Consider the following 13,027-nt stretch of genomic DNA (forward strand, 5'->3'; position numbering starts at 1 on the left):
ACAAAAAACAAAACCAATTACCTGATGTCAAGGTATAGCTCAACTTAAAGGCCAGAGATTAGAAATGAGTCTTGTGCAAAGAGTTAAAAAACAGTTCTAACATGAAATGGTGAGACAATCAGAGACAAAAAGCTCAGTCACTTCTATTATATCTGTGCCTAAATACAGAAAGTCAATCATATTCAGCGATTTCTAATCATTATTGGCAAAATAACTCTTTAAACTTCAAGATGGGCGACTGAAGCTGATTGACATGGTGCTAAAAACATTACAGCAGGGGTGTCTAACTTAAGGCTCCCACTTTTGGGGTACCTGTGCTGCCTGGGGGTGGTGCCTGGATGTGATGTGACTTGTGTTGGACCTCTGACAGAGACTTTCTTGCATGTTTCTCACACAACAAGCAGGTGTTCACAGCTTCTTTGTCTTCGCTATTGGCATTCTTTTAGTGACTTTCAGCATCTGTATAAAATCGGCTCCTCTCAGAGTCACAGTCTGTCATTTTTGTCACTCAGCATATTTTAAATGCTCTAGATGCTTCTGTGAGGGGGAGGGTTTCGTCTTGTCAGCAGAGATTTCTTAAATTCTGAGTGGGTGGCACCTGTGTATTTGTCTGATCTCACTCATGTTCACACTCCTATCTACTGATCAGATCAGATCCTCTATATTCCAAAAGCTAGACTTATAGAGACACATCACTTCCTGTGTGGAAACCTTACGGGCAGCAGGGGTCGACTCCTCGGCTGTAGAAACAAGTCAGACTGTAAAGACATCTATGAGAAAATGACCAAACTATGACATCAATCAGCAGCTTCAACTCTTATTAAATACAACACTGTTTTTTCATGGTTAAATTTGGAGTAAAATACCATGGAGCAGTTTATAGCACATCTGGCTAATTTTATCTGGGTTGTTCCACCCTCTAAGGTTAAGGTCACCAAACCTGAAAATCTTAGGAAATGAAAGCACTTAGTCAACAAAAACAGAGCTAAATTACTTCCTTAAAAACAACCGTCAGATTTCCCTTTCACAAAAAGCATCATCACAGTGCTGAATACTCAGTTTACTGCACTACAGATAGCAAATCCGGTCAAAGTTGATGACCCCAACTCGTATTCATTCTTTTAGACGTGAGAATAAAACACTTTCTGGGGGAAAATGTAGTTTTGATGCCTCACAGTAAGAATTATTATGATCACTATTTTGTCCAGTGATTACCAGGACTTGGGAGAACATAATATATCATGCAGTTATGGTGAGGACTTAAGGCTTAGACATCACAGGTTTAATCACGGATGATGCTGCCCCATGTATGTGAAGGAAATACTGGTCACACCAATTTAATTAATCAAGAACCGGCCATGAGTTTGATCCAGATCCAGCTGGTGATGGGGAGTTTTATGGTCAAACATCCATAACTTCAATGTCTGGTTTAGCTTAAAGTGAGTGAAGGTGAATGTGACGGATGCTCCTGTGTGGCAGCCTACCAAAAAAGGAAAAAACACCGAATATGGCACTTTATGCCTCACTTTCAGACCTTGTTTTGTCACTTTGCCTCTCCTGAATATGCATCAGGGGGTAATTCCAGGCAGATGCTGCATAAGCACCAAACATTTCTGTTTACAACATCTCTGTTGCCTGGTTACAACACCCACGGGAGTCCCCACACTAGTAGGGACTCGCCACCTTTCCCACAACAGCACATTTCAACCACAAAGCTACACAAAGCTACTGAAAGCGAAACCAGGCGAGAAACGGCTGCTAATGTTTTCAAAACTCTGACATCTTTTTTTCCACAGGTCATCTCGAGCTCCATATAAGGACCTTTGCTCCCCCCTGATGCTTTGACAGAGAGACGTGTTTGTTGCATCACTTGTTTTGATAGTAGCACTTGTCAAAGTCTTCAAGAATAAAACCCCGAGAAATAAACAGTTTTTTTTAACAGACTGTCAGACTGTTAAGATTTGACACGTTTAGGAGCTTTTTAATCATTTCCATCCTTTTTTAAAAGGATGGAAATGATTAAATTAATTGTAAGGGGATTATAATAAAGAAACAATTGGCTCCGTATGTCCTAACGTCAAGTAATTTGAGTCACTTTGGCGCCATCTAGTGGAACATGTCTACATTTTGAGAAAAGTGTTTGTCTCCCATTCAAATTGTTTCTGTAGAGGCTTCAGATGAAATACAAAACACTTTCAGTGAATGAAATACAGTCATTTTAAAAAGAAACGTCTCCACGCAGAGCACAGCTGATATTTGCACTTGTTTTACAGCCACATGGCCTGGACACCTTCTAGTCACTAGACTGATGCAAACTGCTGTACATACCAAAGTATTATAGCGTCCAATGTGAGACCACCTGTCTGACATCTAAATTCTGGCTGAAATTGGGTCAGAAAACACGACAAGCCCAGCAAATCTACAGCAGTAAAAGAAAAGAAACATGGTGCTTTGTGGTCCCAGAGTTCAGATCTCTGCCTGATTTAAATTCTGTGTTTCTTTACAGATATTTACAAATTCTTTACAAATATCTTTGGTCTTAAGGCCTGAAGTCTTAAGGCATTTATTTCCTATTAAGTTTCATGGGAAACTGATTCTTATCAACTGTGACTATAAGGATTATATATTATATGTCATCCCTTAAGAAGATTATTTTACACTGTAAGAAATAACAAACAGCACTCAACATTCAGAGGGCGATTGATCACCAGTGATTGTGTCATTTTAGATGAACAGCTTGTGCCGTTCACAGGGAGGTGCAAGTTTCTACAATGCATGCCAAACAAGTATGGCCTAAAGATCTTCTGAGTTCTGAGCATCCCCTATGGAATATAATTATATGGGGAGACAGCAAGGGGAAGAAGTTCAGAAGAATCTGGGGGAAAATCTTGTTCTGCAGTTGTCCAGTAGATTCAGAAACACAAATCACAACATCGCCACAGACAATTTTTTCTCTTTGCGAGAATAGAAATTAGGTGAAAGCCCTTTTTCATGCTTGCTGGAGGCTGTTAACCATTTTATTCACTCAGTGATTTTTCTTTTCCTGAAATGACTCGATACCAATGAAGCCACTCTGAAGCTGAAGTAGGGAGTATTGCTTTGCTGACTCATTCTTAAACAGACCAATACATTATACAGCTTTCAAACAACAAGCTCGAGCACATGCAAGCTACTTGAAGGCACTCTAAACAAGGAAAGGCAATTGACATGCACAAACCAAAGGAGCTGTTACTGACCTGTTGTACTCAAAATTTAGAAAGCTAGCATCCTTTATTTTAAACCCATTGTGGTAGTTCACAGAATTATAAAAACAGCCTTAACTGATAAATATTTCTGAAAAGACTAGCACTCAGAGAGAACCCTCAAAGTCAACGGAAGAACCCAGGACCTTCTTACTCTGAAGTATTAGTACTAATCACTGCAGAGTCATAAAAGACTAAACCTATTCGCATGACTGTCTGCTCTCCCTCTGGCATGAAGATTAAGAAATTATGAATCAATATTGTTTTCACAAGTCAAGAATATTGAATAAATAACACACAACAGACATATACTAATGCAAATACCTTTGTGTGCTTTTTATGTAGGCCTATGGTATTGCTGCTGTTATTTTAAATTATTTCAAATGCTTTACTATTTTATTTTATTTTATTTTATTTTATTTTATTTTATTTTATTTTATTTTATTTTATTTTATTTTATTTTCCTCCATACGGAGGTAAACTTCTTGAATGTTTACTCTAGGTGGCGCTAAGCTGTTTAAAGTTATTTGTATACTATGTTTTTTTTAAAAGCGGAGAAGAAGAAATAACAGCTAGAAAATGGGTTTGGGGCGAAGCTAGCTGTTAGGCTAATGTAAAAGAGGAGAGCAACTGAAGATAGCGTTACAAGAAAGCTTTGCGTACGTTGACACGAAATGTACGTAGTAACGTAACGTTGACCTGGCTTGCAGTCTTAGCGAGCTATGATAGCTCAGTAATTAGCTTGTGTTAGCACTGGTTACATTGGCTGGCTATAGATTAGCTTATTAGATTGTCATTCTGGACCGTAACAAAGGCTAAAAGGGTCTGTTAGAAACTCCAGGAAACATTTGTCGCTAAGAGACAGCAGTGTTTGGAAAGGGTAAGCTTCAGAGTCCTACACCGACTATTAGCGTGCTAATCACAGCTTAGCTCATAGCTGGGGGCATTCCTTTAGTACAACCCAGCAGTCGGCAAACTTTAATGACAGAAGAACTATTTTTTAAAAGTTTCTGACCAAAATAAAAGTCTGTTTGAATCCTCAGTACACATTTAAGGCGTATAATGAAGCTGTCGCGGCTTGTTAAGTAGAAATTCGCCTCTCAGCATTACTAATAGGAGTAATGTATTATCAAAAAAACACAACGATTATGAAATGAAGGGAATAACATTAGCATATACAGAGCTACTTTGAAATAGAGTAGCCTTAAAGCTTTGCAGGCCTCTTTGAGTGTTGTGTGTTTGTGCAGTTGACTCAAATTAAAGCTCGTCTTCACTAATAATTATAAGTAAAACGTATACTACAGTAAGTTTCACAGTAGTAAAAATAAATATAAAGGAGTTTAAGTCCAGCTGCAACGACTGAATGACGTTCTCAGGCTTTGTGCATTATAGAATGTATTTGTAGTATATTTAGATACAGCAAAGCACAGTTGCTGTTCAAGGTTTTAAAGTTTTATCACTTCTGTCTCCACTCAGTAGTCCTTCCAGAATGATGAGCCAGCGGCGTGGGATCCATCTGGACCAATCAGAGTTGCTATGCAAAAAAGGATGTGGGTTTTATGGCAACACTGCTTGGCAAGGCCTGTGCTCAAAGTGCTGGCGAGAAGAAAATCAGCGAGAAAAGCAAAAACAGATTCAGGAGGACTGGGCACTCGCTGAAAGGTTTGTTTGCCTTCTTGTCACGTATGTGAGACTACTCAGAAAAACAAAGTTGTTAGAAGCTGCTCTGTTCTCTTACTGCTAGATTTATCAGCTTCCTTCCTTACAGTTCTACTATTCTTTTAAATTTTTTTCCTCACAGGTTGCAGAGAGAGGAAGAAGAAGCATATGCAAGTCGACAACAGAAGACCCAATCACAGCCTTCCATTACACCTTTTAGCAAGTTTGAGGAGAGAAAGACTAAAGAAAAGTCCAGCAAAGTCAACACGGTCACAAAGTTTTTTATTCCGTCCACAAAAACACCACCAAAAAAAGGTATGTACTGTAGCAAACAGGCAGCTGCTAGAAACTCTGGTAGGGCTTTATGTTGTAACTCAGTAATAACATCCCGATAAAATGAAATAAATCCAAAAAAGGATAAATATTCTACATTTAATATCTGCTACAAAAATAAAATATTTAGCACAGAGAATAAGAATCAATCCATAACAGGACTCCTTTGATTTTATGTAATCCATGTTTTTGTTGTCACTGTATTCTTAAAAACATCTGGTTGGTTAGCATTAATTAGCTGCCCCACTCACAGAGAGCAGCATGATCAGAAATTAAGTAAAAGGAGTCATTTTTAAAGCTGAGGAATTAAGAAGAAAAGAAAAGAAAAAAACAGGAGAAAAAGAAGAAATTTCCAAACAGCAGACAAAGCTCCTCCATCGGTCACAAGTTATTTTGCTGCGACTCTGGTCTCATTTCTTCATTCCACATTTGTCTTTACTGTTCTTTCACGTAGTAATGCTGCTCCTCCTAGCTGTTGTGCTACGTGACATGCTAGCATTAGCCAGCACGTGGTTTGGCAGTGTAATTTTGTAAATGTGTCATTATTTGTCACAGCGGTTTGTGCATTATGATGTCTGCCCTGTTGAAGAGAGTTAATGTTAAAGTATTAATGGTTTTCTTTATGTTAAATTTAGTGGGAAATGATTAGAAACCTCAGTGAGAAGAATATTCCCTCAGCAAGTATAAAGCTATTCAGTTAATAGAGTTTCCCTCTCAATACACGCCTCAGCACTCTTTAACAGTCAATAATATGTCATATATGCATGAAAATATACTCCAAGCATTATATTGAGGCAAAATCATAAAGTAAAACTTTGGTTATAAATACAATAACAACTATTTCAGCTTCTCCTCTTTCAAGAGTTGCCACGAAATCTGATTAAGATATCTGAAAAATATGTGCAGTATTTGGATTAAAATGTTAATATAGGGACTTTAATTATTGAAGTAGGCTGATAATAATGATGTAAATTTGGCAGATGTTTTCATATTATGCTGTTATAAGCCACCTTCAAGATTACTTTAAAGTTCTTGTATGTGTGAAGGTAATAATGTAAAAATTATGTTTAATCCTTTAATTAGTGGATGGACATTTTCTCTAATAACGAAAGTAGAAACTTATAAAACCAAACATCAAGATGCATGTTTTTTTTTTTATCTGGAAGCACTTTCTAGTTTCTGTAATAATTGATACCACATTATTACCATGTTGTTACTGTGCTGCATTATGAAGTGCTATTATAGTTTTAATCTATATTTTGTGTCTTTATAGTGTTAAAAGTTTACAATGCTGTTGAGAAAATGAGGATATAATGAAAATGAGTTTGTTTCAGTAAAAGTATTTCTTTGCCTTAATGCTTTACAATTTACCCGTTTAGCTGGAAAATCACTACACGCACAGATTTGTGTGTGGTGATCTTTGCCCTGTTGAAGAGACCTGTTTAGTTTAACCTAAATACAATCTGGTTGGATAAATGTGTTCTTTTTCTGGTACAGCACTAGCTGCTGTATGTGGTTTTGAGCTATTAAGAATACATGATTGAAGTATCTGTAACTGATTAAAGCGACATTAAATTATCATTCTGCAGATGCTGCTCCTTTTGACCCGCAGTCCAGCCCGAGCCCCAGCTCATCCACAAGCCGAAAGTCATCTGTGGACAGTGACATCGCGACACGAGAGTTTATTGATTTTCTTAAGCCTCTGAAGTCTGGCAGGGAGATCTTCAAACAGTGTCGGGCCTTCACTGAGACCATGGTCTACAAGAGGGTGGGTTTTGATTAGCTATACAAGACTCAAATAACTCAAAACTGTTACTTTAAAATTCATGTTCATACTCAAATTCACACAACACTGGTGTAGCAGTTATAGTTAACCACTTCAAATTGGCTTCAAATCAAATGGTAAAGGCATTATTTTTGTGTTGTAAGGAAAGATTTACTTTTTTTAAACCCAAAAGTTGGGAAATCCCTGTGTTACAGCAGGTAAAACATGAAAAACAAATACAATGTCCTAAATCAAAGAAGCTCAGATTGGTATGAAGAATGAGCTCGATTAAATAGAAAATACAAAAAAGTGAATCTAAATAAAATACAGTTTGAAAAAAAAATTGAAGGTCTTTTGTGAGAATCTTGAGAGTTGATTCAAACTGAAGTGATAACACAGTCACGCTCCCGTGGCAAGTAGTTTGAAGTTCAAGCAGAACTGCTAGTAAATGTTGTTGATCAGATGTATTATGAATGTATCCATTTAATATGCCCTTGTGTTTTCTGCAGGTAATATCTTCAAGACTGTCAAAGTTTTACACTCCAGCTATATCAAGGCTGAATTTATATTATTTCTTATTCTTAATTCAGGACATCGGAGCTGATGAGCTGTCAGAGTGCGTGCAGGACTTCTACCAGAACCTTTCAGAGCGCCTCCAGACCCAGTTCAAAGGTGCTGCGTCACTCTTACACCCAACAAGAATCTGCTTTAAATGAAAAATATTAACAGTATTACTGGGTATGATTTTGATTTAATATCTCTATTCTCTGGGCTTCTTTTTGTAGGTTCGTCTGATCAAGTAGAGTGTATTATGGATGAAGTCGAAAAGTACATAATGACTCGTCTCTACAAGGAAGCCTTCTGTCCAGAAACAACTGATGATGAGAAGAAAGACCTGGCAATTCAGAAGAGGATCAGGTTCGCAGACAAAAGTCGTCACAACACTTAAAAGAAGATTTTTTTTGTTTTAAATAAATGTATTTTTTGATAATAACAAGGAAGTACTGCTGCAGGTAAAAACACAGCACATTGCATACTACTCTGGGACTGAAGTACTGAATGATTTATTACAGAGCCCTGCACTGGGTCACCATTGAGATGCTGTGTGTTCCTGTAGATGAGGAGATCCCTGAGGTTTCTGACAGCGTCGTCAAAGCCATCACAGGTTTGTCTCATACTCGTTTTGTTTAAGAACAAAACAGGACATCTCGCGCTCTCACAGAGGGTTTCCACCAGGAACATTGTGACACCTGGCTGATTATGCAGTCAGGGGGATAGAGGGTTAGGAGCAGTGCACACATTAGAAGAAAGACAGTACTTTTATTTTCCACTTACAGCGGGAAGAGAAAGGAACTTGTGTGTTAACCCTCTGAAGTCGTCTGACACACCGTTGCGTCCAGATCACACGACTGATTTAGATGATGTAGAAGCAAGACAAAGCTTTGCTTAGTCTCAGTTTCAGCTTGTTTCTTAAGTGTGGACTTTAAACTATATATCAATTTTATCAATTGTGTTGATTGGCCAAGTAAAGCCAGAGATAAATAATTTACACCATGCTTTTTATCCCTTAGCTATAAAGGGCTGATGGGGTATTGTCGTCACCCTGCTGGGCGGGTGGGCGATGTGGGCACCCAAGTTTGTAACTATCGTAACTATTTATGTATTTAACTATTTCCTACTTTTTAAAAATGTATTTTATTTTTATTTATTGATTGATTTGTTTTTTGTGACTTTTAGTTTAATTGTGTTAACACAGTAAATCAAAAAGAGAAAATAACTGTGAAGTTGTGCTGAAAAAAATGATACCAAACAAGGAAAGATAAATAGTTTATACGTTTGAAATATAAAGGTGAAATCAAAAGTAGTCTAAAATGGTCAGTTATACACTAGACTCCAGAGTGTTAAACTACGTTGAGTGGTGGACATAAGTCAGAAAATAATATTTATTCCTCTTTTAATTTTTACTTCTGTGTAATTTTTTTTCAGACTACTTTTGCATGTGTTAAAAATAAACTTGAACAGAGGGCTGATACGATACATCATCTAACCTAATGCTTGTAGCTTTTGTCCAAAGATGCTACTGATGTTTAGGACCTGCAGGATGCTGAGCTTGTAGTACGCTGGTGGAAACCTTCCTTATAGTGCTGATAGGACAAAACTTTCAGATTAATGTTCTGTTTGTCTTCTCTTTTGTTTCAGACGTGATCGAAATGGATTCGAAGCGCGTTCCCAAGAACAAGCTGGCATGCATTACTCGTTGCAGCAAGCACATCTTCAACGCCATCAAAGTCAGCAAGAAAGAGGCTGCGTCTGCAGACGACTTCCTCCCCACACTGATCTATATCGTGCTGAAAGCAAACCCACCGCGACTGCACTCCAACATCCAATACATCACCCGTTTCTGCAACCCCAGCAGACTCATGACTGGAGAGGACGGCTACTATTTCACCAATCTGGTGAGGAAATTAGTACAAGTGCATTTATGTGGCTTATCAGTGTTTGTCTGTAGTTTTTCAGTTATGGGTTAGTGCTTTGAGGTTGTTTTGTGTTGTATTCTGACCTGTTTTCTTTATTTTTTTTTTGCTATAAGAGATGGCTGAGTCAGAGAAGTTCTGTAAAATTCAGTATCCTTCAGCAGCAATACAAAACTACACCTTTTAAAGTTCAGTCATCACTTTTTAAAAACATATTCTGACAAAAATTGCCAAAATCCTTGTAGTTTAGTCCATTTAGGTAATGACATTTTTCTATTAATCAGTTTTTTTTCCTTTGTAGCAACTTTTAATTTGGAAAATAAAAAATCCCATTTGCATAGATTAAAAACAAAATGCTCCAAAATAATTGAAACACCACGGTGTAGAGATCACATGGATGTGTTCAACAGAGTTGTAAAAGAAGATGTCGAAGTGCCTATAAGCTGTTCCTCCTGATGTAATAATACCGATAGTATTAATTAGGGAAAATTCCTGGCAACCAATTTCTTACTCAACTAAATGAGGGGAAAAATCAGGCTAACCAACTAGTAAAACTAAGAATCCCTCAGTAAGTTAAATTTGAGAACAGCTTAATGGAAAAATTAATATACCGCTTGCGCATCTGTGCTTCACCTTGCATCGTGCATTATCAAGATTGTGTCGTGCATTATGAATGACGCATGCTGTTCTAAAATTTACAACAGCCACTTGAATAAAAGCTAAAATTTAACAAAAAACAAGCTCCAAGTTCCCTCTCGCCACCTCCTCCAGCTTATCTGGGAAACATCGAGCCTTTCCCAGGCGAGCCAATAGATGTAATCTCTCCAGTGTTTTGGGTCGCTGGGACCTTCTCCGATAGGACATGTCAGAACACCTTGTCCAGGAGACAACAGCCTTAGCCATCTCCTTATGATGTGGAGGAGCAGCAGTATACTCTGAACTCCTCGTGATTGATTGATCTCCACACCCCATCACTAAGGCAGAGCACATCCACCTTTCGAAAAAGGCTAATTTCCACCGCTTGTATCCGAAATGTCATTCTAATACTGCATTGTAAGGCCTGCATTAATAGATTTATGACTTAGGGCATGATCATTTAACACCATTGGGCATCAATTAAAATTTTAACAATCAGATTAAAGGACTAGTAAGTCTGTTACCGACTAGTGACATTTAAACCACGGATGACATCCATGGTTGAGATTTCTTTTTTTTTTTTTAAAAATCACTCTTACTTCCTGTCTTCCCAGTGCTGCGCAGTGGCCTTCATTGAGAAGTTGGATGGCCAGTCTCTGAACCTGAGCTCTGAGGAGTTTGAGCTTTACATGTCGGGCCAGGCGTCCCCAAACTGGCCACTCACCTCCGGAGCCACCTCTTCCTCCAGCAACAGCGCTCTCAGTCAGGTCCACAAAAGGCTGGATCTGCTGACGGGGCTCGGGGAAAGGCAGGAGCGCGTCATCGAGAAGGCTCGCCAGCTGGAGAGTGACCTCATTGACTGGACCGATGAAGTGGAGCAGAAAGTGCAGAGCGTTCTGGAGAGTTTTCCACCCGACATGCAAAACCCTCCTGCACCCACAGCGAGTGGGACTGCAGCAGCTTCATCAGCAATCGACTCTGATAATGTTGAGAATGAGCTCCTGCCACCACCACTGCAGCCACAAGTGTTTGCTGGTTGATATAAAGCTTTACTCCACCCTGACCCCTTTCCCTCCAGCTGTCTGATACAGATCCCAGTCAACACTCCCAGAGTCTTTGCTCCATCCACCCTTTTCTTGTAGAAGCCATGAAGCTAGACCTTATAGCAATGTCACTTTCAAATGAAAAAAAAAAGTTTGTTATTTTTGGGTTGTGCGTTTATTTGCTTTCTTGGAGAGAGTAAGATGACAAGCTTGATGCCACTCTCGTGTTTGAACACTGCTAACTGTTTTGTTGTAAATTAGTTTGTAGAAAAACCAAAGCGTAGAAGCTTTCGTACAGATCAGTAGTTCATTGGTGGTGGATTTCTGTCACCTGTGGACACGGCTAGGCTGGCTGCAGCTGCCAGAGTGGTTTGAATGCTCCTGACTCTCCACCAGAAAGCAAATAAGAGCATTTACTAAAGTTTGAGATTATTTTGAACACCAGGCACCACTAGGTGAAGTCCTGGAGTCCAGCAACACTCAGTCAGGGGTCTGTCACTGTTACAGTCTGCTCCTGTTAAAGTTTTAGACTTGCTGATATCCTCAATCCAGCTGAGCAGTGGAAAGAGAGTGACGCCATTCCAAGTTCTTCCGAAACACATCCGCTTGTCACCCACTGTGGCATCTTCAGTACCTCAGCTATTCTTCGCCCTTTTATGTACAGAGAGGATAAAATGGACGATATTTAAACATGTATAATAACTCTCAAACTATCAGATGAGGATTTATTTTAAGCGTATGTCTCCGGGCTATGTTGGCCCTTAATTCCCAAGTTGTATCTAACAAACAATAATTTTCATTACACTTTAGATAACACTTTAGATGGGCGGGGTGGGGGTAAATGAGGTGGTAGGGAACTCCCAATGATGCAATAACCAACTTGCCGCTCTCCAAAACTCTGAAACTCCAGCTCATGTTTGTAATGTGTGCTGTGTTTAGTGTGCGTTTCACAACCCTTCACAGAAATAGCCAGAAAAAAGAAGTGTGTGCGTGAGTTGAGAAACTGTGTGTGTGTGTTGCATGTTCTAGTAATGTTGACAAATCCTCCAGTTACACCTGTAGAAATACTTTTTTTTTTCCATGGCTGACCTCATTCTAGTCATAAGCTGGATGTACAGAAGTGATTTTATTTTTCTATACGGTGTTGGTTAATCCTCCCTCTGGATGCAGTAGGAGATGATAATCCTGTAATATTTACAGTAGATTTAAAAAAATCTTTGCTTGAAGATGTATAAATTTTAATGATCGAGTCATCGACGTCTTAAGAGAGCATTATGAGCAGGTCTGCTGAAAGAAGGTGAATGAATTGGGCACAAAAACCAGCACGATGCTGTTTCCCTGTAAGAATTAGGCAGAATCACTCCAGAGGCTCATGGAGAATTTGGAAAACCAGTTTAATTTATTTTATGGCACTTTTGTTTGCTTTTAAAGTACTTCATTCAATAATGAAGGTCATTGCGCAGATTGGTTGATAGTATAGTAGTTAAAAGCGTCTTTGTTGCACAGATTTAGTTCGACTGTCTTTTTTAAATTTCTCAGTCTTGAAGCGGAGGAAGCTTTTTAGGAAAGTTTGTTTGAATTGAGGCACATTTTTCCTTTTCTCGCGAGCTAAAGTTTCCCTTTCCAACCAGGTTTAATTTTTGTTGTTGTTGTTGAGAATTTGCAACAGTGTGCGGCTGCTGTCAAAATTCACTTTGAGAAAAAGCTCTTAATGCAGACATAAACTAACAGCTTGAATAAATTCTTATTGCACTGTATGCAGAAGCCATTTATCAGGTATTTCAAAACATTTTAAACCGCATCTTTGTTACCTTATAGGTTTGTTATTGTGTGACATGGGAGAAATGAACAGAATACTGTCTTTTATTTAAATGT

At 38.6% G+C, this 13,027-nt stretch overlaps 1 protein-coding gene across 4 annotated transcripts; it reads left to right on the forward strand.

The window, feature by feature from the left end:
- Positions 1-3,806: 3,806 nt before the first annotated feature.
- Positions 3,807-12,817, forward strand: rabgef1l (RAB guanine nucleotide exchange factor (GEF) 1, like). Of its 4 annotated transcripts, none has more exons than XM_006795339.3 (9): positions 3,807-4,122; positions 4,719-4,904; positions 5,044-5,216; positions 6,824-7,002; positions 7,590-7,671; positions 7,785-7,917; positions 8,073-8,164; positions 9,199-9,455; positions 10,724-12,817. In XM_006795339.3, exons 2-9 carry the CDS (start codon positions 4,732-4,734, stop codon positions 11,147-11,149), a joined length of 1,515 nt encoding a protein of 504 aa, XP_006795402.1. In that variant the 5' UTR covers positions 3,807-4,122; positions 4,719-4,731; the 3' UTR covers positions 11,150-12,817. The 4 variants fall into 4 exon arrangements, with proteins under 4 accessions (XP_006795402.1, XP_006795403.1, XP_035765672.1 ...); XM_006795340.3 differs by having other exon boundaries at positions 3,807-3,918; XM_035909779.2 differs by having other exon boundaries at positions 3,807-3,901.
- The last annotated feature ends 210 nt before the right edge of the window (positions 12,818-13,027 follow it).

This window comes from Neolamprologus brichardi, chromosome 14, assembly GCF_056152115.1.
Source record: "Neolamprologus brichardi isolate AB-2024 chromosome 14, ASM5615211v1, whole genome shotgun sequence".
NCBI lineage: Eukaryota > Metazoa > Chordata > Actinopteri > Cichliformes > Cichlidae > Neolamprologus > Neolamprologus brichardi.